General features: G+C 34.2%; 1 protein-coding gene across 3 annotated transcripts in view; it reads right to left on the bottom strand.

Moving 5' to 3' along the window:
* The window catches only part of CBLB (Cbl proto-oncogene B), a 214,549-nt gene that overhangs the window by 61,734 nt on the left and 126,012 nt on the right, over window positions 1-26,803 (bottom strand). For all 3 annotated transcript variants that reach the window (XM_040484406.1, XM_040484407.1, XM_040484405.1), the window contains exons 8-10: window positions 26,017-26,104; window positions 23,103-23,234; window positions 12,639-12,842 (exon numbers count right to left, since the gene is read on the bottom strand). In XM_040484406.1, the coding sequence (XP_040340340.1) occupies window positions 12,639-12,842; window positions 23,103-23,234; window positions 26,017-26,104 (424 nt within the window). The remainder of the gene's footprint in view (window positions 1-12,638; window positions 12,843-23,102; window positions 23,235-26,016; window positions 26,105-26,803) is intronic.

Here is a 26,803-nt window from a genome sequence, read left to right on the forward strand (position 1 = left end):
TTTTTGCCTCTTGATTTAGAGAACATGGTAACTATAGAAATAAATAATAAGAGAAAAAGTAGTAAATTCTAGAATTTAACATAAATTTTTTTCATCTTGATCTGGAGAACATGTCAAATACAGAAATAAATAATAAGAGAAAAAGTAGTACAAAGTAGGTTTAAAAGTTTAGGGTCACACATGTTGTCCGACTGTTCACCATAATAAATAAGTTTTACTGATTTTGGTGCTCATCTCCTTATATCTTTACAATTGTGTTTTCACCATTCCACTTTTTTTCTCATTATAAAGAACACAATTTCACCGCATAAAATTTGGAATTATAGGAAAATATATAGAGGTTTTGAAAACATGTACACAGAGCCATTGGTGATGTTTCCTAATCACATACACAATTTTTAATCTACTCTATGCTGGATGACAGTGTTATACCGAAGGAATTTTAGTGGCCACTAAACATTCTTCATGAATGTAATTTTAAAGGGTGAATTATATGGATATACCAACATTTACATAACTATTTCCTGCCATGAACACTTGGGCTATTCTCAAATTTTTTCTACTATAAAGTAATAACATAAAAAGGTCTTTCATGATATACATTTTAATCTTTTTGTAGATACTTCATTTAGTTAAAAAAAACCTTTTTATTTAGTATAATTGACATACTTTTTTAATTTTTAAGGGAAGAATCACAGAATGTTAAAAAAATTTTTTAATGTTTATTTTTGAGAGAGAGAGAGAGTGAGCAGGGGAGAGGCAGAGAGAAAGGGAGACACAGAATCTGAAGCAGACTCCAGGCTCTGAGCTGTCAGCACAGAGCCCCACGCAGGGCTCGAACCCATGGACCACAAGATCATGACCTGAGCCAAAGTCAGATGCTTAACCAACTGAGCCACCCAGGCACCCCTAGCATGTTTTGAGTGTAAGATAATAGGGTTATAACTAATCTCAGTAAAAGTTTATGAATATGCATAATATCTTTTGCTGCCCAGAGAGTAAAATCAATTTATTTTTCTACCATTTATGTGTGATGGTTACCACTGCACAAACCTCAAAAGCATAAAGTATTTTTAGTTCTGAATTTTTTGTTTACTTTGATAGTTGGCATTTTAGTGGCACATGTTAATGTTTCAATTTGAACTGCTTTAATAATTAGAAAAAACTGCAATATTTTTGCCATGTGTATTTCTTTTTGGGTTGCAGTCTTTGTATGTTCTTTGTGTCATTATCTATTATATTCTTTTATGTACCCCTCATTGATTAGAATGACTTCTTTATATATTAGGATTGTAATTAGTTCTATGTTACAGTTGTTGTAAATACTTTTTTCCCCAGTTTATTTTCCAATTATTTTATGATAGAGACTTTACCTCTGTTCTTCTGGTTTTAATCTCCTAACAAATAAGTAAAATCTAGTTAGTATAATAAGGGGGCATATTAATCAAGGGATTCTTTAAAGGATCATGTCCATCCTGCCACTGCCTTAAATGGAGTCCTTTCTTTGTCACCCCTTCATTTTTATCTGTCTACTGTATTAAGTTAGAAATGGAAAGCTATGGAAAAGTTAACGAGTAAAGTATAGGAAGCAGGATGTGGACATGGAATTAACTGTACAGAATTTATGCACCATATAAAACAACCATTTACATAAATACAACCGCAAGAGATGGGACGATGGAACCATACTTTCACATCACAGAATGGCTGATTCATAGTTTCATTCCTTTATCTTGCTTTTGGGTAATTCTCACCTTTTTCTACTATTACACTTGCTTTTAGAACTTTAGAATAAATTCTTTTTTCATTTCAGCTCTTTTCAAAATATAAAAGCCGAACACCTTAATTCCTGCCTGTATTACCATCATACCAGCATATTCGTCTAACTAACAATTTCTCCTCAGTTCTTTAATATTGGTAGGTGATGAGTATGTCTTTAACAAATTGGAATCCTGGTGCTCCACAAATTTGAAGACCACATCTGATTCCTTTATGTCTACATGCTTATCAATTTTTCCTAGCCCTTTGCTTCCTTGAAATGAACAAATGCTATTCTTTATTTTTCTGACAAAATTTACAGAATTCTTTAGTACTTAGAAAAGGATGCTAATGACCACCATAATGAACAGGGGAATCCAAATTTGCAATTTTAACGGAAAATCCTGAGAGAAAAGGCCTGAGAAGTAAAGTAGTCAAAAGCCCATCTCAGCATGCTCAGCAATTACCAATAATAATCGGGGACTCATTCTATTTTAGTCACTCTTCATTTTATCCACACCTTTTAAAGAGCGATTTTATAAAACCTTTAATAAGATCCATTATTATGGAAATGGCAAAACATTGGTAAGAAACTTCAAACCCAGCCAGGCTATTATTAAAAACAGGACAAGAGAAAACCTCTCCAATTACTATTAAGATGAGAGTACTGACAATCCCAGAGATAATCAAAGTCAATTTTATAATATTTCTAACAAGATTTTTACTTAATGAATTTTCATATCTGAACAAGGTAGATACATGTATTATAAAGATGATGACAAGGACTCTTAGAAGGTCAACATTTTTCTCTAAATGCATGAAAATTAATGAAGGACACTGATAAAACTTTTATCATTAAAATATAATATCATAAGGATATTTTCCTTGCTGCTAACTATCCTCTTGGTTCTTTTCTCATATTAATTTGTGAACATACAATCTCAAGTCTTTTAAATAATGGCCTATGCAGAACATTATTCAGAAGGTATCCGTTACAAAACACTAATCACACACACATACACACCCATAAGTAATTATGACTCATGGTGTCTATTTTGGAATACCTGTACCATTGTTTCCTTTTAGATAATAAAGAAAACTTGTTTGAGAAATATGATATAAAAGCAATATAATCATGCCCTGCTTATCCACAGTCACACTTCCAGAAGACACTTCCAGAAGCTTTAATCTGTAGGAAACTAGGGAGAAACTGAGAGTAAAAAAGAAAAGTCCTCCCAATTTGATCTACAGATTTAATGCAATTCCAATCAAAATCTCAGCAAGTCATTTTGTTCATATTGAACTATTCTGAAGTTTATACTGAGACAAAAGACCACAAATAAACCCACATGATATTGAAGAAGAACAAAGCTGGAGTGACTTTAAACACTTACTATAAAACTATAGTAATCAAGACTGTGGAACTGTCAAAAGAATAGCCAAATACTTCAGTGGACCATAATCAAGAGCCCAGAAATAGACCCACATAAAAACAGTTAACTAATCTGTGACAAACGAACAAAGATAACACAATGGAGCAAACACAGCCTTTTCAACAAATGGTGCTGAATCAAATGGACACCCACGTGAAAAAATTAAAAAAAAATCTGGACACAGATCTTGTACCTTTACAACAATTAAAATGGATCACAAATCTCAATGTAAAATGCAAAATTATAAAACCCTTAGAAGATAAATAGGAGAAATATAGATGAGCTTGGGTTTGGTAACCACTTTCTGGATACAACACTAAAGGCATGATTCAAGAGAGATAATTGATAAGCTGGACATCATTAAAATTAAAATTAAAATTTCTGCTCTGGAAAAGAAACTATCAGGAGAATAAAAAGACAACTAGAAACTAGAGGACAATATTTGGAAAAGACACATCTGTAAAGGACTGTTGCCCAAAATATACAAAAAAAACAAAAAAACAAAAAAAAAAAACAAAAAAAAAAAACCCTCTCAAAACCCAACAATAAGAAAATAATTGGATTAAGAATGGGCCAAATACCTTCACAGATACCTCACCAAAGATAAACTGATGCCAAATAAGCATAAATGGAAAGATGCTTCACATCATAGGTCATCAGGGAAATGTAAATTAAAACACTGAGATACCACTATATATGTCCTTGTTGCCCAAATCAAGAACATTGACAACACTAAATGCAGGCGAGAATGTGGAGCAATAAAACTCTCATTCACTGCTGGCGTAAATAAAACATGGTACAGCCACTATGGAAGACTGTTCCGTGCTCTTAGAAAACTATACCTATTCTAAATGCGTATTACTAAGTGAAAGAAACCAATCTGAGAAGGCTACATAGTGTATAATTCCAACTCACGACATTCTAGAAAAGGTAGAGCACAGAGGATTTGGGGGGCAGTGAAAATTACTCTGCATGATACTATTATAGTGGATACGTGTCATTAGACATTTGTCCAAATCCACAGAACGTACACTACCACAAGCGAACGCTAATGAAAACCATGGACTCTGGGTGACAGTGATGCATCAAAGTAGGTTCATCAATTGTTAACAAGTGTACCACTCTGATGGGGGATGAAGATAATAGGGGAAGAAGCTACACATGTATTGGGACAGGGGGACATGAGAAATCTCTATGATCCCCTCAATTGTGCTGTGAATCTAACACCACTCTAAAGTCTTTAAAATAAAAGTCTTAAAATCCCTACATGAAACAAAAGAAAAAAACAACCAGCCAAAACCAAAAAACCAAAAAACCAAAACCCAACAAAGTCCTCCAAAGAGGGGGAAAAAGTCTGCTGCATTTCTTCCTGTAAAACATAGTGTAGGCACCATGTTCCCTCGCTAAGACAGATATTTGATTTGTATATAAAATGATGTTCAATATTTTAAATTATCATTATTGCTTACATTCCACTAGTAACTTCCAGATGTTTTTAGATACTATGAATTAGAAGTAGTGAAGAACAGGAAAACTGCTGAGTGGAGGAGGAGTTGCCTTCCCTAAGGTTTGGCAGGGAGGTGGTTGATAAAATTGAACTTTAAAGAAGTGCAAACAGCCTCACAAGTGGAATAACCCCAAAGACTGCTCCATTGAAATGTTAAACACTGTTAACTACACTGAGCTATGCTGCTTCCCCTGAAGCACCTGTTCTGAGGACATAATCCCCTGGCTTGTGACCAGCCTCCCTAACCCTGAAATCTCTTTGAAGTTTACATTTTACTTTAAACATTTATATGAATTTTGCATCCTGATCCAAATATATATGTGATTTTAATTTAAAATTATGTTCCCCTTTCTTCGCGCAACCTTTCCTGAAATCTCGTAGCAAACGTAAGCTTCAAGAAGTATGTCATGCTGATTGTAGTGGCTTCTCATGCCCTTGGATTCACTCAGCTGCATAACCAATTTTGAAAACTCAGGGAAGGGTGACATATAATTCAGAAATATTTCCATAAAAATGGCTGAGAAACAAGAACATTCTGGGGATTAAAGGAATAAACTTTAGTCGCTGAAAAATGCCCTCATGTGAAACCTATATTGCTTGCAAAATACCAGGTACAGCTGGTTTGAACAATAAGCAATTACTATTTAGTTACTGTACTTCTTCACTGTCCTTTAGAGACTACTTAATTACTTCAATTTACTTATGTGGAAAACAAGACTACTGTAAGCTTATCTAAATTATTCAGTGTTTAAAATAGCATTTCAGCTGACCTGTTGGCAACTTTGCATTTTTTTTGAGTTTTAAAGACTAAATAAAATAATAAATTATTTTAACGGGGCCATGCAATGAAACCATAACTACGTAGATATTAACAAAGAAACAAAACCAACTGCTTGCCAAACCAACACAGTTTTGGTGTCTAGTTCTTCCTAAATAATAGCTAACAGTATCTAAAAGAAAAAAAAAAATAAACCTCCATAGACATCTCAAAAATACTGATATTTAATTCTCAGAATCACAGCAAGATCTCAGGAATCTTAAATATTAACAGTATATAAAAATAATGTTTAATTACAACTAATACTTAGCATTTACTATGTACCAGCACTGTTCCAATGGCTTTATATATAGTAACTCATATATATTATGAGTTATATATATATACTATAGTATATATATATATATATATACTATATATATATATACTATAGTAACTCATAGTAATTTCAACCCTAAGAGGTAGGGTTTCAAAGATAAGGCCACTGAGACACAGAGGGTTAAATAACCAATGCAAAACACAAAAGATATTAATTAGAACATAAACCAGGTTGGTAGACTCCAGGGACCTCTTCTTCAGTGTCACTACTGAGCATTCAGTTAAAAACAAAACAAAACATGAAATCATGCCACCTGCAGCACCGTGGATGCAACTGGAGGGTCTTACGCTGAGTGAAATAAGTCAGTCAGAGAAGGACAGATAGTGTATGTTTTCACTCATATGTGGATCTTGAGAAACTGAACAGAAGACCATGGGGAAAGGGAAGGGGGAAAAATAGTTAGAAAGGGAGGGAGGCAAACGATAAGAGACTCTTAAATACAAGAACTGAAGGTGGATGGGGGGGGAGAGAGGGGAAAATGGGTGATGGACATTGAGGAGGGCACTGGTTGGGATGAATACTGGGTGTTATATGTAAGCAATGAACCAAGGGAATCTACCCCAAAAACCAAAAACACACTTTACACACTGTATGTTAGCCAATTTGACAATAAGTTATATTAAAAACAAAACAAAGCAAACAAAACAAAACAAACCTTTCTCCATGGTTTCTCCTACCTCCACCTATGTGGTAGGTACTATGCAAGTCTCTGGGAAGGAAAAGAAGGGCAAGGCACAGCCTCCGGTCTCCAGGAGCCTGCGGTCTACCATAGGAGACCGACTCAAACCAAGTACAAGAGTTCAAGTGCTTGCTTATCCTAAACTACTAATTATTCAAACCATTTTTAAGGAATACATAACAACATCTTTACAGTCACCTGTAACATCATATGGCACTTGGACAAGGCAGTTTTTTCCTTTGTTAATCACACACTAATAAAAAATATGCTACTATTTTGCATGGAGAGCTTTAAGAAAATCAGTGAACAGAATGCAATTAAATGGCAAATGATGAACCTGTGACTTTGGATTGCTTACTGTCACCCATGACCACCTACATTGCGTGGAGGGAGGGGTGAGGACTACTGGCATGTGATCATAGTAATTCTTGGGTAGCACTGTGCCATGGGTTGCAGGATGTCTCGTATCTCTGGCCACTAACTGCCACAGATTTCTCCCACCCTTGGTCATTGTGAAAACCAAAAACATCCTCATATTATTTCTGAATACCTTCAGGAGGCAGAACTGCCTGTAATTGAGACCAACGTCCTATATTCTGAATGTCTACTGTCATTTTTGTAATTCACTTTTGTTCTAATTTTGGTCTTTTCTACTCTCCAACATGGACCTGAGCTCTGTGGTTGGAATCAAAGTCATATTAAAAAAGCAACATTTTCCTAAAAATACTGAACCCTACACATAACTCTTTCCTTAGGATCAGGAATACTATGGGTCTTCTCCTCACACATTATTATTAGGAAAAGCAAGAATTAGGTAATAATATCAGTTTTTAATTAGTAATATGTATTTTAACTGATGAGGGCAACATTAGGAGAATGCATAAAAAAGTATAAAAGAAGAATAATTACCTTGATCTCGGGTCACACATGTATTTATTTTTATAAGGCCATTCATTAAAATTTTAAATTTGGTTTCAAGAAAATATAAGATTTAAGACCAAAGGAATAAGTCTCAGTTCATATACTAGCTCAGTCTGTCAACATTTTCACTTTGAGTGCAAATCTTCATTTTATTTTACGTATGTGGTGAAAAATATGTTCTATCAACATAATTGCTCAGGAATTGTTAAGCCTCTTTACACTCTTGGCAAACAAAATTCTGACTGGCAACTGACACCTTTTCTTAGCTCTGATCTATTGAAGTCAGAGAGAAGGACATGATCTTACCAATCACACCCTAGACTTCCTCTGAGGACTCACTCAGATCCAATTATCCTAGAAATTCTGACAGCTTGAGACCTCAGGCAGTGCTACAATTTCAAGCAAAAGCTAAAACATTTTGTAGTTAAAATTACAAATAGACTATTTCTAGGGTGGTAACCAATATGCTATACTGTAGAATTATACATTCAGTTTGCTTCTGTAAGATTAGCATTAATATATTTATAAAATAAACAATAAAAACATATTCTATATGTTCAGTATGCTACTATTTATAAACTCCAGCTACAGGATATCACCATGGTAACAGGAATATACAAACAGCTCCATTCTCCATGCTATGATAGAAGCATCACCAATTTAAAGAATGCAATATGCTTAAGATGGGCAAAAATTATTTCCAAATATAGTCAACAACCTGTTCATGAACAGGAGAAAGAGAACTACTGAAATAGAAGATAGAAGAAAACAGAATTGTTCTGCTGCACAATGACTTACAGTCACTCTTGGAAATGAGAGAATGAAATGTTTAAAAACGAATGAATGAATGAGCGAGTGAGTGAGTGACTGAGGCAACAGAATGACTGAAAAAACAGAAAGGAAGAAAATTCAGGTAGAGGAGCTACCATGTCAAAATGACAGTGTGATATTTGTTTATAACCTCAGCTGTAAGAACTGAATAGAACCTATAATTTGATATTTTGTACATTTATATTCAGTCTTCAGTTTGGAACAAAGATGTATAACATCGGGTCACTGATTTCAAAGAGCATGTGAACATGCATGTACATTTGTTGTTTCACTTAATAAATATATGCTGTGTGTGTTTAGGCACCAGGAAACACAAAATAAAGAAGACATTGACACCAGCCTTAGGAATTAAGTCTAATGGATAAGGCAGTCCTCTAGATAAAACATAACAATTTAGTGTAACTCTGGAAACAGAAGTACATATAAAGCACTATGAGAACATAATGACATGGCAATGTTTTTCCCAATTAGAAAGAACTGATACTTGTATCTACACTAAAATCTAGGTTTTACTGAAAGTTAAGTGGCAGTGATTTATGAAATATTATAAAACTTACAATCTGTTTAATTGACTAGAGGCAGATAAGTGTACACATTTACTTGAAATATGATTGCTCAACTTAAAAACAAATAATTACAAGTTGTTTAAATTTCTCCAATACCTAACTAGTGTCAAAGGAAAGCAGAGAAATAACACTGTAGTGGAGCTTTATTAAATGACACTGTTGACTTCCAAAAAAACCACCGAAGGGTGACTTCTGGAACGATAAATGTCTGAGACCACCATCTCTTCTTGGGAAACTAAAAAGATCAATGTAAAATTCTCTGAACTCCCTTGACAGAAAGCTCACCAGTGTGCCCAGGGAAAACAAAACATGCACGGTCTTGAGAGTAGGTGAGAAGATGTAGGGAAACCACGAGAGCCACCTTTGAATATTCTGCTGCTCATTTTACGTCACCAGTGAGTCCTGTGGTTGTCAGGGTTCCTAGTGAAGCAAGGCTGAAGTTTCAACTTAATTCAGTGGGAAATAGACAAGACTGCAACTTTGCCTAAACTCATAGAGGGCAGCTACTGTTTCCCAGCGAGCAAAGTATACAAAGTTCTTGAAAGAATTACCCTTAAGACCCCATATTCTCCCCTGACATCAATGAAAGAAGAAAACCCACTTAGTAAAGAAAAGTGAAATGCCTTTTTCCTAGCTAGAAAACATTATCTCCTAGGTCACTTGAACTACTTGAGCTGTTGTGTGTTTCTTAAATAACTTTCTGTCTTTCCCTATTATCTATGCATTCAATAAACATTCTTTGTGTGCTTACTGCATCCTAGATCCGGGGAATGCAATCTTTTCCTTAAAGGGCCAGATAGTAAATATTTTAGGCTTTGCAGGCCAAGAAGAAAAAAAAAAAAAAACAAACAAAAAAACAACAGAAAACAAAAAAACGAAACAGAAACAAGCAAATTATGTAGCTACTTATAAACGCATTTAAATATATAGCCATATAAAATGTAAAATCATTCTTAGCTCACAGAAAAACAAACCAACATAAACAGGTCATAGCTTGCTGATTCCAGTGCTATAACACTGTCAAATATCCAGGCCAAGCTAAGACCATTAGGTTATTAAGTTAAAAGGAAAGGTTTTGCATCAAGGGCTAGCTTCTTCCAATAACAGCTTACAGGGGAGATCTAAGAAAGCTCTGTCCAATACAATTATCTATCGGAGAATAGATATTTCTCTTATTTCAACAGATATCTCAATACCTATAGAAAATGTTCTCTATCTATACAGTTCAGTACGGTAGCCACTATACCCAAGTGGCTACTGAGCATTTAAAATATATTCAAGGGGCCCTAGGTGTCTCAGTCGGTTGAGCGTCTGACTCTTGATTTTGGCTCAGGTCATCATCCCAGGATTGTGGGATCGAACCCTGCCTCAGGCTCCATGCTGAGCGTGGACCTGCTTGGAATTCTCTCTCCCTCTCTCTCTCTCTCCTTCTCTCTCTCTCAAAAAAAAAAAAAAAATATATATATATATATATACATATATATATATATATATTCAATGTGACTGAGGAACATTTTATTAAACTTTAATTATTTTAAATTTACATTTAAATAGCCACATATGGCTAGTATACTGGACAACAGATTTAATAGTCATTATATATCAATTAACAGGTCTTAACTGAATTTGCTTGGGTTTTTGGCGACCTATTAAGTTAGCGTGGGTGTAAATATTTTTATAGGGCATAAATATATTTATTTTTATAATTTTATGTTTTTACCAAGAGATAAAATTCAAATTATATTTAATTTCTAGTTACAACTGTACTGGGAGTCCAAAATTATTCATGATGTACATTATATCATGGAGCTGGAAAGACCTTCAGAGGACAATTAGTTACATTCTATCAAGTTCAATGTGTGTGACATGTTCCAAAGAGGGCAAAAGAGGCACATTACATGATGGCTCCAAACTGGATTTTTGGAATTAGGAAGATCTGGAATAAAGTACTGGTTCTACTATAGAGTAACTAGGATCTTAGGCAAGATATTTCATTTCTTTACTCCTTAGCTTTATCTTTTATGAAACAGGACAGTAACCGTAGCTTCTCTATTGGGTTGGAATGATTGTCGAATGAGATCAAGAACCCAGAACAGCATCCTGTCACTGAAATCATCAATGTCACTATTTAATTACCACCATTATTTAAACTTAATAATACTGTATGATAAATATTCTAGCAATACACTCTATAATCTGACTTAGTAGGAACCATTTCATGATTCTGCATGGGAGAGAGTTACACATGTGGTTTGGGATACATCACTGTATTGTTATCCAGAAAACGTAAGTTAGAATCTAGTTTCTACAACCTACTAATGTAGCCAAGTCACACGTGTAGTCTGAGCCTCATTTCCTTATCTGAAAAATGAGAAGAATATTTGCCTCTCCAAGTTGTTGAGAGAATAAAATACGTGAAAAATCTTTGTTCCTATAAAAGACACTGAGGAATAACTACTTCCTTTCTTCTGTCTCTGGGGTGAAAGGGATTATATCCTTCAAAACTTAGTTGTCAGGATTAAAGGACAGAATCAAGAGTAGTTTCTCTGCGAGTTAAATTATGACATTTATGAAAATTAATGATATGAAGAATAGAAGTCATCTCAGACCAAAAATGTCAAAGTGGCCATGTTGGTGATGGTAACATACCTGCACAGGTGAAAAATCCCATGGGCATATGTCTTTGTTGAGCATGGAACATTGAAATGTAGAAAATACAGGAAGCCAGGAGATAAACTTAAGGAAGTTAAGGAGGAGTAACCCAAACAAATGCCTCCTCTGTTCTCTGTGCCAAGTGTTTCTCTACCACGGAGACAGATGCAAATGATCTGATGCCATTACACATTATTATCAGTCCAACTACATGGCAAATAAGATTCATGTTACCTGCCAAATCCTAATGAACTGCAGCGGAGGTTCTATAAGGCCAGGTCTGACCTCAGTAGGGATGAGCGCCATGATTGATTAGCCCTGTCTGCCATGAGTCAGGAGGAGGGCCAGGAGGGGACACCTTCACACTCCATTTTCAGCAACTTTTATACCACTCATTGCTAGTTCTCTGATTTTGAGAACGCAAAACTTTGTGAATATGACTTTCACATATCTTTCCGTACAGAGCATGGCCTGATATCTGAGAGGCCAACTCTCTTAGTCATTATATTTCTGGCTTGTAAATTATTCAGTTGGCATTCTGGTTTATTGACTAGCTTCTTGTGGGGTTAGTTACTCCAACTGGGCATGTAGGATCCATTCTCAATTCACAAAGTCCATTTTCTGAGTCAGCAATTTTGAGAAGCAAACCCCACACTATGGTAAATTCACAAAGGTAAATATTATGTGACAGAATTCTCAGTAGCCAAATGGAAGCCTGGCTCTCCTGGTCAGAAAATCACTATCAGACACTTCTTTTAGACTTTAACAAAGACTATTTGTAATCAGTTTCATCATTACCAATTTTTATATTTTCTTAGTTTTCTTAATTTTTCTTAATTTTTTATTCACAGGACTGCTTTTGCCAATCTTAGACGATCTTGGATTCTATATGTAAGCTCTCACCATCTCTCATTTTGAAGTTTAAAAGCAGCGAAAAAACTTTGAGTAGACTCTAGTTCTTTGTCTATGATTTCATCAGCCTATCAACATTACCGAGGTCTTCACCTTTCTTTTGATTCTTCCATGTTTCTTCCCCAAGCCCCCAAACACTCAGACATAGCCCATTAGGGACAGCATCATTCCTTTTTCATGTCCACACATGACTCCGATTAAACCTGTGTTTTATAATTTTACCTTTCGAACATTTGCCAACCGATTCATCATCAAGGACTCCTCTCGGTCATCATCATCATCCAGGTCCAGCATCGGCACTCCAAAGGGGTCAATGATGCTACAGCACCTGGAACCTTCGTCCCTTGGATCAAAGGGGTCGACGATGATGGGCTCTGTTCCTTTTATTTCACAGCGACAGAAGGGGCAGCCCTGGCCATCTGACTCCTGAACAAACAAAAAATGTAATTGGTTTTTGTTCAAATACAACAGTACTGAGAGGGGCCAATGTTCTCCAGCTATAAAAAGAAGTTGCATACAAGAGGTTTTAGGGTAGGCAGTGAGAGTGAAGGAAGATCTGTCTTGAAGAAATTAATAGAGTAGAACACCAACAAAATGTGATAAACGTTCAGTATGTCAAATTTTCAAAGAAAGATTTATCTAAAAAAAAAAAAAATCTCTGATTTGCCTAAGAAAAGGAGCCTAACTATTTTTCTGAATGTTCTTTTACAATTGTAATGTTTCAAAACTTCAGGGTCCTGTAGGAAAATGGAAATTGAATCATATCCCTCTTTACCAAAAGGCACCAGCTAATTAAACATTCTACAAAAAGGACATTTTGATAAAAATTCATTATAAACAAAGTAGCAGTATCAATTAAAACAAGCCATTCAGCCATTCTGGAAAAGTTGCTATGCATGTAACTATGGATAAATATTTCCATTTAATTGCCTAGGTTTTTAAAAGTCTTGATTTATAATTGGTGGGAAAAAATAAAAGTAAATTTACATCCAGAAACCATCATCTGTCCTGAGAGCCTGTCACTCTGACCCAGCTCATTTGGGATATAATGCCATGTGAAATATTAAATTCTACCTCTCATCTTGCTTTCAAATTAGATACTGCAAAAAGATCTGTGCTAATACTTTTGGGCCAGAAACTCATTTATTGGTAATTATTGAACGTTTTGTTCAAAGTCTCCCAATTCCGGAATTCACAATTGGCAGGGAAATAGGAGAAGACTGTGTTCTCGCCCTGCATATGATGCTGTCTTCTAGAAATAGATGGTGTCTGATACTCACCATCATTTTTTGTTTCTGCATTTTACCCTGATTTTAGTAGTGTGTTATTTAAAAAATAGTAAAAAGCAGGGGCGTCTGGGTGGCTCAGTTGGTTAAGCATCTGACTCTTGATTTCTGCTCAGGTCACGATCTCACGGTTTGTGAGATGGAGCTCCATGTCGTGATCTGCACTGACAGAGTGGAGCCTGCTTGGGATTCTCTCCCTCTCTCTCTGCCCGTCTCCCCTCCTCTCAAAAATAAATAAGTAAGCTTTAAAAAAATAGAAGAAATCATAAAATCATTTAAAGGCAGAAATGAGATGAATCAGCACCTTTTTAGAGATGAGACAGGGATGCAAAAGAACTAACATCTTTAAAGAAACCATTTAGTACTTAAGACTGTCCCACCCACTTGTTATGGTGGGAAACTGGTGATCTACATCCCCTCCGGTGACACTCTGATCAGTAGTGGAGTGATACTTTTGCTTCTCCTCTCACTGGACAATTGCTGATCTGTCACTCAGGCAGATCATGTGCTGGATGGGTTATTCTTTTCCAAATATCACTCAGATTAACAAACTGAACATCTCTCTTTGCCACACCAATTGTTAAAAAAGAAAAACAAACATTCTTTGCATAGGTCAATGAAAAGAAAGCAGAGCATTTCCTTATTCATTTACTGTTAGATAATTTGGGAAAGAAACTTGGAATGGTAAAGTAGTTGAACTAAGGTGCTGTGGAGAAATACAGGCATGCCGATACAAAATCCTTTGATGTTTATTGCTGCATATGCTTAAGCTGGTGCGCTTCAAGGCAACTTAAATATTTTGCTCCATCATTCTACAACAGATGATAAATCTACGCCTTAATTATTTTATATTACATTAACATTTCCTAACACAGGAATAAATACTTAAGGAAAGCTAAACCTTTCTCCTGTCTTTTGTTAACAGGAACATTAAACGTAAGTGCATATTCAATATGTTGTCATCTAGATAAAATCCCCTTATCAGAAAAGTCAAAAGGGATCCATATTCTGTGACTGTAATGGAATTTTCTAACAGATCTATGTAAGATAATTTCAAAAAGATAGTCTAATATATAAGGGCAAGATAGGAAAGATGTTCCCTGTGTGTCTTTAGTGCACGAAGGATAGAAAGTAGGACTCTGGGCCCTAAGTAGACACATCTTTTGTTCATATGTTAAAAAATATATATATAGAAAATCTGAAACATATACAGAAGTAGAGAGAAAAGGGTAATATGTTTGTATACACCTACCACTCCACTCTAACAACTATCAGTTTATGTCCAATCTTGTTCCATCTGTACCTTCCACTTACTCACTTGGATTATTCTGAAGCATATCCTATACATTACATAAATTCATCTATAATGTTTTAGGGTGTATCTAAAAACAGAAAAATTTATTAATACTTAACTAAAGTATAATTACCATAACTAAAAATTAGTGCCCTTGATGTAAATATTAAAGTCATTATTTTTTAGTACAGTGCCCACAATGTTTATGCCACAGCACTCAGCTACAAAAGCTTCTCTTAGAAATTTCAATGTCACTTCGCACATTGCTTTGGTAAGGATGACTTGGAGCTCCCGACAGAGGGTAACTGAAAAGAGGGGTTCGGAAAGAGAGCAGGGGGAGGTAATAACAGCATCTTGGTGGCACCAAGAGAAAGATTAGGAATAGCTAGCTCTTCAATACCTGAATTTACATTTCCTCCATCTCTGCTATCTGGAAGTTTAATACTATACAAATTACTGACGTATGTTAGAGTAGCTGTTTTGTGAGTACACATCACAAAAAATATTTTGTTTAGCTTTATCTTTGTAGAGGGTTCACATTACTCACTGAATTAAAAACAAAAAAAAAATCCCCCCCAAAACCCAGCTGCAATGTACATCCACTTTGATTTCCAGACATAGATCACAATGAACGTGTCTCCTTAATGATATTTACTCTAATATGACTTCACCCATCACTCTTTCTCTGTAAACTAAATACTGCCATATGCAAATTAGGTCTAACTATAAATTCTCAAATGCCACTTTGATACTCTGCCTTAGTTTCTGTCATATGGTTGATTGAATACACATGAAGAATGTCTTCGATAGACATATAACTCATCAGGATTGTGCCTCAATAATTAAAATAATGTTTCTGTCAACATGTACTTAATGCAAGATCAAGGAACATATGTTAATAAAGAAAACCAATAAATAATTCCTTTTCTAGTCCTCAACATATTCACATTCTGAGAATGTTAAGAGGAAGCATTTGGGACTCCATCCATTCTAATGGACTCAGTAGATTTTACTTCACAAAAGACATTGGTGAATCTAGGCTCTTCTGGTTTTAACTTGTGAGGCCCATGAAAACACCAAGTCAGAAAGAAAGCACAGACATTCTGAATCAGGACACTTGAATTGGAACCCTACACCCACCAATTACAGCTGTGTGATCCTGGGTAAGCTATTCATCTTATTCTGTAGGGTGTAATGAGGGAATGTACAATTTAAGGGATATCTCAAAAATAAATTAATTCAAATCTTTCAAAGTGCTATGCAAATACTGGCAGAATTACTATAAAGATAATTTCAAAAGCAAATTAGTATAGTAAGATAACTGAAGAAACATGTCTTAACATCTGAAAAAATTCACACAACCACAAGAATTCCCACCTTATGAAATGATGCAATTTTTAAACTACTTTTAAACCACAGAATCACCAATGTTCATAAATTAAGAATAATCAGAAATATGAGACAGTTTCCTAAATGATACTATCAGGTATTACATTAGGAACAATACTAAGATTCCAGGCACTGTTGAAAACACTATACACGTATTAATTCATTTAACCCTATGAAGTAGATACAATTATCATCCTCATTTTACCAATAAAAAAATGAGAGTTTATATAATTTGATGGAGGTCACATAGCTAAGCATCTGTGTGCAGGAAATTACATTCAGGTGGCCTGTTATATGAATCGAATCATTTCATCACTACACTACCACTATCCTACACTGCAGCATCAGGGTGTAGTTCCTTAAGATCAGATTCATAACCTAGGTTAAGATGAAGTTTAAAAGTAGCTGCCTACTATTGATCATTCAAAAATGAAAAAAAAAAACCCTATTGTTCAAATTACAAAACTACTTTAATCAATAAATATTCTATTCACTCGAATTGAAAGGTTTCAGCTTTTAATGAAGATGAAAAACTTGTCCTAGTAATTATAGGATTCCTTGGGATATATTTTTACATAGTAAGAACTTTTAAAATAGTTGTTGCTAGAACCCAATTTAAAATGTTAATTCATGAAGTTTATGTGTTTGCATTCTGAGGATGCTTTATTTAAGGGAGTCAACTTTTGAAGCACCTATTAAAGGCCTTTGTTAGATCCAACTGAAAATGTTTCCCAGGTGCCAATACCTGCTATTGTCCAGGCACAGCACGATACAGTCAGACCCCATTTAATACAGTCACTGGACTCAAGCATTTGCTCTACCAAATTTTATTTTCTCCTCCTTTTCATTCCTACTGTCATCACTGTAGTTCATGAAATAATTGTAACATCTTTTAATGACTCTAGTAGCCCCTACATCACTCCCACAGTGAAACAGGAGCTCCAACACTTTATCACTTTTATACAAAAAGACACAACATGTAATCAAGGGGAGAAATACCAATTTACAACATTCTTATAGGCAAATATAATTTTATTATTTGTAGTACTAAGGTTACAAAATTACACTGAGGCTAGAAATGTGAAGGTTGGTTGCTTTTGAGGGAAGATACAGAAAAAGATTATTTCTTTGTGCCTTAAATGTGACCATGTGAGCTGGCTTCTCTCCTCTTAGATAACTACACATTTTTTGCCCCACAATGCTCTCTAAATATGGGACATTCATAAATCTCTTTAATCATATTCCATATTAAAATCAGGGCTTACTGATTTTCATCTAATGACTCTATGAAATATTATTTTGAACATTCTAATATCTTTCCTTTAAATTATTTGGAAAAAGTACAGAAGTAATAATCACAGGAAAAAGTTAATTTTACTTTTAATTGAATTAAAGTCCTTGGCAGTAATTCAAAACAAGGCTGCATATCCAACTGATATATATGTATCCATTTTTATTTTGAATTTTTAAAAATGTTTATTTCTGAGACAGAGCATGAGTGGGGGAGGGGCAGAGAGAGAGGGAGACACAGAATCCGAAGAGGGGCAGAGAGAGAGGGAGACACAGAATCCAAGGTAGGCTCCAGGCTCTGAGCTGTCAGCACAGAGCCTGACGCGGGGCTCGAACTCACAAAACGCAAGAGCATGACCTGAGCCAAAGTCAGTCGCTCAACCGACTGAGCCACCCAAGTGCCCCTATCCATTTTTATTTTGAAGATTTGAAGAATATAGTTTGGAATTTGTGCCATTCACAAGCTCAGAAGACATTTTCTAGATTCCTGGAGCAAAAAACAACAAAACAAAACAAAACAAAACAAAACAAAACAAAACAAAACAAAACAAACCAGTATGAAAAGAGCCCCTTACTTTATACCTCATGCAGTAAGCCTGCACCATCACTGCTGCTCAATATGCTGCTACAAAAAGGAAGATATGGAGGAGTTCTGGATGAAGAAGAAAAATGTTTTGTTAATATCTATGGAACAGCAAGGAAGTGAAAGAAAACTCTGCAGGTTTTATTGCCAAAGACAGAACAGAAACGCCGCACCCAGAGAGAGATTGCTTCAAAGATTGCCTCTAGAGAGTTGATTATCCAACTTATTTAGTATTCTGTGCAAACTCTGCCTTGCTTATTCAATTTATTAAATAACACAGATGTTTCAGAAGGAGAAAGAAGTATCTGACACCTCTTCAGAGGCATGACTAATGGGCCATTATGACAAAAATTAAAGGGTAACCACTTGCAGCCTGTAACAACTAAGTGACACCGCTACTGTGCATTTCTTAGGGTTTCCATTAATTACATAAAATTTAAGTTTGCAGTGAATTCAATTAAACCAAAAGTAGGGCATCAAATGGAAGGAAAAGTTGGTGAAGAATGACTTGCTGAAAATGCATACTGGCTGGACACATAATGTTTTATGGTCAGGGTTTAATATTTCTTTCCTATTGGACTCTGATTTATCAGAGCTTCTTGGCAGACATGCAACCTTTAAAATCCTTTTCCTAGCAGCATGCCCAACCAAAAGAGTAGAAAGTAACAAAAGATGTCTCAAATCCATAATTAAATTTGAAAGATAACAGGATGCTCATTTCAAGTAATTATTATTAATACCATGCCTCTGTATAAAACTTTCAGATTTACTTGTAACTTCTTGAGGGTCAGGCCTGAGTCTAAGTATTCTTCCTAGCTCACAGATTCGTACAGAACCAGGACAGAGCAGATGCCCAGGAATGTTTCCTAAATAAAAAGATAAGTAAATGGACTTGAGAAGTTGGAGAATGATGGATGAAACAAGCTATGTATGCTTCTCTCAAGTAAAGTAACAAACGAGCCTATGCATAATTGAGTTGGAAAACAACTTTTTCTCTACAGAAAAAAGAAACAAGCATATACAACAAAAACTCTGGCTTTAAAGTCAGGAAATATGGACTATAGGTCTGTACCAGTTTGAATCTGGAAAACACTGAAAAAGAGAGACATGAATACTGTACTCTTATCCAGACTTCATACTCATACATTTCCCACTGCATCTACAAGTTTAGATACAATGCCTGACATTATACTGCAGAACTATAGAAATGTTCAATAACTGTTCTTAGTTCTCTATTCACCACCAATTAGATTAAATCCTGTGAGCAGTGATTGAGGCCATAAGGTGGGCTTTTTAGCAGATCTATAGTTTATCAACTGCATTTTAACTGGAATAACTTTGTAACAATTTGATTTTTATTAAGTAATGGGCATTTTACAGTAACATATTTAAATGATTGTCAAAAATTGCTATTCATATTATATGAAAATAGGCAGATGTGTTGGTTGGCAGGAAGTACTACTTTGTGAAATCTATATGCAGAGGTAGAAATATTCAGGTTATCCCAAAGTGGAAATGTTCAAAAGTTGACATTTCCTTTGACCACTAAGATCGCACTGAGACATAAAGACTATGGTATATCACTTTGGAATTCTTAAAACCTGGCCCAAGAACAATATTCTTCAGTGTAGAGAAAACGTGAATCAGGGATCACCATGTGTGTTTTTTTGGTTTAAAAAAGTAATAAAGAGGAACTCAGTTTCACTGCCTCTAGGTTAGTGCCAGCATTACTGCAAGCAATAAACGTAAAATAATGTGGCTCAAAAATAAGCGGACAAAATCAAAATGTGAAAAGTTGAAGGGAATCATCCAGCAGCTACTGAATAGAACAAATCTGAGAATTAAAATTCTTAGAATTCATTCTCAGATCTTGAGCATAATAAAAGGTCTTTGAAAAAAATCATAGTTTTCAGAAGAGAAATGAACAGAACTAAGACATCTGATCTACAATATCAACAATTTATCTATTTATCTATTTAACATGTTTTCAATGTAATCTTAGTCTTCTCTCCACACTATTTACCATATAGTCCATAAATATTTACTGAGTAACAATACTAGAAGAGAGGGATTCTAAACTAGGTTCTAGAAGAGAAATAGGTAAATATATAATGTTTACAATACAAATACAATGAGGTAAGAGTTTACAGGGACATACATAAATTTTTTTTAATTACAAGAATATTTATTAATTACAAAGTATTTTGTGTGGGAAGAATTAAAAATAATGCTGAAATAATGCTTTTGAACATTTTTCATTAACCTATATGCAAATTTCTATGACCAGATTAAAATAACATTATTTGCTAATAACAGTGTGATATAATCTGATTATTTCAACTTTCTGAGTACTTTTTCATTTGTCATTTTTTTTTTTTTTTGTTTAGTTCACTTACTAAACTACTACTGCACTTTATAATGACCTTCTGCTAAAATTTTACTCAAAGACTGTTTCCAGTGCTTGGCAATTTATTCAGTTCCTCAATTTCTAAAAGTAAAATTGAGAACTACTTCAGAGTAAAAAAAAAAAAAAAAGTAAATGTTAACAATTTACAAATATGACTGGGCACATCTTAATTAAGGCCATTAGACCAGTATTAGAAATCATGAAGTGAATCAAGGCACTGAGGAGCTGTACCATTTGGAGAATACACAGTAATATACAGAAACGTGTGGTGATATAAGGGACAAAGGATTAATAACACAGTCATGGCGACAGGGAAACGTTCCTGTGTCTTTTGCACATAACATACCTGTTGCAAATAGTTCACAAACTTACTAAATAGAATGTATACTATTGTCCCTGAAATTTTAAACATAAACTTCTTTCAAGATGTATACAAAAATTAAAATAAATAAAATCTGTTTGTTTTATATTCAGTCATACTGTTTTACTTACTCTGGGCTTCGAGGTAAACAGCTATTTTGTATTATGCTTTAAACAATCTTTACTAATCAAAGGTTTCTTCCAAACTAATGGGAGCTTCTGACTTTTAACCCACTTAACTTCCAAATACCAGGTAGGTAGCAAGTTAAAGGCGCCAAGTCCTGCCATATGTAAATATGTGTATGCTCCCAGACTAAGGCCCCGAGAGTAGAGGCCAAAACCAAGCATAGTGCCACAGAGTACTGGGATTTTGTACCAGCTTAAAATTCTGGTTTTCTTTAGGAAGAAATACAAAGTTTTAGTTTCTTTGTACCCGTGAAAACCATACAACCACCCTGAAGGCATAAGTCAATACAAAGTCACAACCCAACTATGACAAATATAATTGGCCTCTACTTACCCTGAGATACCGAATGGGTTATCAGGTAAAGCAAATCATCATAACAGACACAGTCCTATCTGTCAGGCTCTGACTCAATATCTCTGTATTATTTTCTACTGATTGATGTGAAATACACTTGCAAACATAGTTCTCTCTTCTACCAGCATAACTTGTTGAAAGTCATTTATAAAAAGACATTGTTACGTCTGCAGAAAAATTATTAACATAACTTACATAGCAATCAAGTGCCTACAAACTGAGAATGAGTTTGCTGATGCCACACTGAGCATCCCTCTTCCTCCACCTTCTCCCTGTACTATACAAAATTCACCAACATCATGAAGGGATAAAGGGAAATTAGGGAGAGTATATCAAGGAAAACCTAAGTAAAATACAAACCTATGCACACTGAAAGAGAGAAGTGTAGGGATGTGGAACAATTTTTACTGAGGTGGCAAAAATGTCTGGGAGTTCAGAAATGGCATTGAAAAAGTAAATCAAATTTAACTCACTTTCTAGTTCTTCCTCTTTTCATAAGATTGTGAAAACCATTATATGTTATTACCAAGTAATGAGTTCAATAGCACCAGCGCTCCTGGGCCTGCATTCTCCCGGCCTGAGCCTCTAAGGCTACCCCTCTTCCACAGGCAATGCCGAGGCTATGGGTTAGACAGAAGATCAAGCCTGACAGGGCTCAGGAATGGGGTAGGGATGTCGATTATATACTCAATAGCAAAATTTCTAAGAAGGTTTGAAAATTGAATTACTTGCTTTCTTAACCCCATCAACAATATTGACTTTGATACTATGTTACACAGCAGTGAAAAAATGACTTGATCAAAATCTTCTGTGAATCCTTCAAATATTCAAAACTGGAAATCTGTCCAGACTCATTTTCAATCCACAACCTCTGTTACAGATAAAGAAACAGAAGAAAGCCCACGGGGAAACTAGTTAGTCTCTGGGTCTTATTCTAAAACATCAAACCAATTGGTATTTACTGAATATCTGCATAAGAGGTAACTTGGATTCTGCTTCGGTAAACTGGAAAATGTTATGCCTGCTTCTGTGAGAACTGTAAGTATTCGGGAGACTTTCCCCATCAGATTTTCCCATTCGTAGCCACTGACATACATGACATAGGAGCCACATCTCCTCCTAGGAAAAGGGCCTGCTGAAACATCAACATAAGATTTATCTCCTAGGATTTACTTTGCTTCAGAAAGTGACCTACTATAAATAGAATCTGACCCACCATAAGTCACATCAATATGATTAGTTGGAAATACTGATGTGACATTCTGAAATCAGTGGTGTCACAGAGTTACAAACTACTCATGACTAAATCCTAAAATTAAATTGTACATGCAAAAGAAACAATATAAAACACAGCCAGCAAGAAAAATGAAATTATACAAGACAGAAAAATCAAACACATAAGATTTTTCAAATTACTCCAAGAAAGCACTTATCAGATCATTTGCTGAATGATTAAGATGAAGAAAACTGAAAAGAGAAATAGCAACAGAGAATATAAGGAAGACATGAGTGTTGCTCATTAAATCTTGATTATACCTGCCATGCTGTAAGGCAAGAGGTGCACATCAAATGCCCACAAGGCTCAATCTTGACATCTTTGTCGTTCTCAGCACAAATTTTACAAAGCTGAAAAGTGGAGCCCATTTCACAATATAATTCATATTGTTCCTGGAATTTGGGGGGGAAAAAAGGCAAAGTTAATGTATTTCTGACATGAACTGGTACTACTGAATTTTCTCAAATACAATGACTTACAGTAAATGCCTCACACTTGATCCTGTCAGGAATGTTACTACTTAAGACATGTTTTAAATTGGTAATCACAATTTGGTCGACAAAATCATTTTTTAAAACATTTGAGCTTATATCAGCAATTTTATAAGCTTTTGTAATACTTCAGACTACTTAATGTTTTGTACTGTTCCTTTAGGAAGGGATTTGCGTTAATAGTGACTCAAAAGACAAAACTTACGGTTTTAAAAGAAAATATAAATAGCTTTAGTTTCTTTGTAAATGCCACATTCTCACCTAAATTCACTTCAAAATTGCAAATACATATATATATAATATATATAATGTATATATATAATATATATATAATGTGTATATATATATATATATATATATAATGTGTATATATATATATATATTATTCTAACTGAACATTAAATTCTGGAACAGAAGAAAAGCAGCATTTGCCAAGCCCTTCCTGCATGCTACATACTTTGGTACACATTTATTATGTCATATAATCTCCAAAGCATAATAAGACACATTGAATTAAAAAAAAAATCTGAGGCTCAATAAGTTTAAATTATTTTCCTCAAATTCTATATTAAATTTCTAACTCTAAATTGCATACTGTTTTCCCAATCTAGCACCGTCAGGAAAACTAATCACTTCAGCAACCAAAAATTGTTTTATGAAACATCTATTCTCTTGATTAACTAGTTTTGAACATTTTGGCATAGTAAAATTCTTGGTGTCTAAATATTGAAAAGCTCTAGGTCACAAAGAAGACACAAATGTATCAGTAAGTATAAAGAAAATATGAAAACAAAAGGTGTTAAAAGGGATACAAAGAAAAGTAATTAAAATTCATTTAAAAAAGGCAGTGTTTTAGTCATAAGTGTCTATTAGGAACCTGGCCCTGGGCAGGATAAATAAATGACAATATTTAGCCTGTAGCATACTAAAAGATCTTATCCTCCTGGTGAGAAAAATACATATACATCTACATACAAAGATACACACACATGCATGCATGCACATTCATATATAAGTTGTGTCTACCATGAAGTATGTATGTTTGTATAATTTTTACAGAAATAAAAAAGATGACAATGGATCAAGATAAAAACTAAATAAATATGAAAGCAATTAAAATTAAATTATAAGTTGGGGTGTCTGACTTTTGATCGCGGGTTGTGAATCCAAGCCCTATATTTGATGTAGGTAGAGGTTACTTAAACAAAACTTTTAAAATATATAAATAAATAAATTTTAAGTCCCTGAAGTCTCTAAAGTAATAGGTAAGTATTTAAATTGTTATGACACCCAAAGGACCACTTTATAATTATTTAAAAAATTACAATAAGCTAAAATCACAGATGCAGAACTCAATGCAACCTAAGGGGTAACTTATTCAAATATTTATGAATAATTTAATGGGATGATACTACTCCTGAATATATATAGTTTTAAACAGTGGCTTTAAAAAGTGGAACTATTTTTGCAAGTGTGCTTTCACATACATGTGTTAGAACATATAGAATCATTTACCTAATCAAAATAATGTCAATTATATATTAAATTTCAAAAACTGCCCATCAACTGTACATATGTCAACAAATGTGTTTCACATAATAATACCAAGACCACTGGGACTAAATCTAGACAATTAGAAAATAAAAAATTATCTCTTGTCTTCCCAAAATCTTTAATTTCTGATTTTTATTATTATACAAAGCACAAAATATCTAAATTATAAAAGTATTTTAAAACTAGATTAACATAAAATAAAATACTCATTTTCTCTCTTCAATCTTCTTCCTAATTCCCTAAAACTTCTTACTTCCTCAGTTAAGTAATGTTACCAGTTTGGTAGTTTTTAATTTTTATTTTTAAAAAGTATGTTCATATGTTCATATATGGTAATTTCTTTCTTTCCAGAAATTGAACTTATGTAATGTTACTTTACAAATGAAATGTTATATAATTGAACTTTACAGTAATGGAACTTTTTTTATATAATAAAGATGCCAAAGTTCCCATGTGAGTATATAGAGCTACCTTCCTCTTGGTAAGGACTTCAGTATAATGCAGTATGAATATACTATGCTTTACTTAACCTATAATTAAATAGCTTGGTATTTATAATTTTTCATTTTTAGGAAAATTGCTAAAGTGAAAATGCCTATGTACAGACGTTTCTGTGTATATGTGAGTGGTATATACAGAATCAAGAGTCAAAAATGGTTTTGTTTAGATTTTGATTAATTACTGAATATCACCCTCAAGAAAGGCTTTATAACCAAGCTACACTCCCATTCAATTTATGGGGTCGCCAACAATGGATTTATAAGAATATAATTAAGACCTTCAATAAACTTCAATTACACACTTGACTCTAAAAGCTAATGCATATTATTATTCCAATCTTCTTTGGAGTTTTCTCAATCTGTAACTCTCTCCTCATATGTATCTGCCTATCTATGGGTTTATCTATGTCTCTGCATAAATGCCAATATTATATTGGAAATAAGAATATTAACAGCAGACATTTTTATCCAAAAAATGGAGAAAGTATCTTTTTCAAATACTCTTAGAATTCCTGTATCTTTTAAATGAAATGCCGGTACAAAATTTTAGCTACAGTAAAAGAGGATGCTTTTTATTTCAAAAATATTAGATACATAATTATAAATGCATTACCAGAAACTGTCCTTACCTGGGTAACTTTTATATGATCATGGGGTGTAGGTTCACACAATCCAGTTAAATCAGGATTATAGCTCCTCCCATCAGGATAAAGATAGCTAGATTATAAACAGAAACTTTATTATAAATACACAATTTTTAATTGCATTTAAGATGATTTAATCAGATTCTTCTATATTCAAACCCACATGTTGAAGTTTCCTTTTTATGTAACTTATATCAAGAAGCTTTGTTATTGTTTGCATAATATTACAAGTTACTTTTAGAACATTTAAAAACTAGAAATCATTTTCATATCAGAAATACAGGATGAACATGGACTCAGCCACTAAGCAACCATTTTCAGTTAAATACTTTTTACTGTATGTCTTTTAGGTAAGTTAAAAATTTATTTTTTCTGGTCACTCATGGTCTATTCCAAAATACTCGGAATGTATACCTATTTGCAACAATTGTGTCTTTTCATGTGAACTGCATCGTTTTACACCATGCTTAGTAACTTGAGGGAAAAATGGAATTAAAACCCACAGGTTTCCTACAAGAGTTATGCAAATACCACTTTGATATTCCTGTTTTTCCAGTTTCTCATCCTCTGTGTTTCCATTTAAATTATTACACACATACAAGTCTACAGCCACACACATCTAAAGATATTACAAAATGCTACAATTATGTTTCATTTACTTCAAGCTACAAACACAGAATCACTTATAAATATGAGGCTCCATTATTAATTTTATTTATTTATTTTTTCAGAAAGAGCATGTGTGCACCCAGGGGAGGGGCAGAGAAACAGG

Source organism: Herpailurus yagouaroundi, unplaced genomic scaffold (assembly GCF_014898765.1).
Source record: "Herpailurus yagouaroundi ecotype Mexico unplaced genomic scaffold, PumYag 162, whole genome shotgun sequence".
NCBI lineage: Eukaryota > Metazoa > Chordata > Mammalia > Carnivora > Felidae > Herpailurus > Herpailurus yagouaroundi.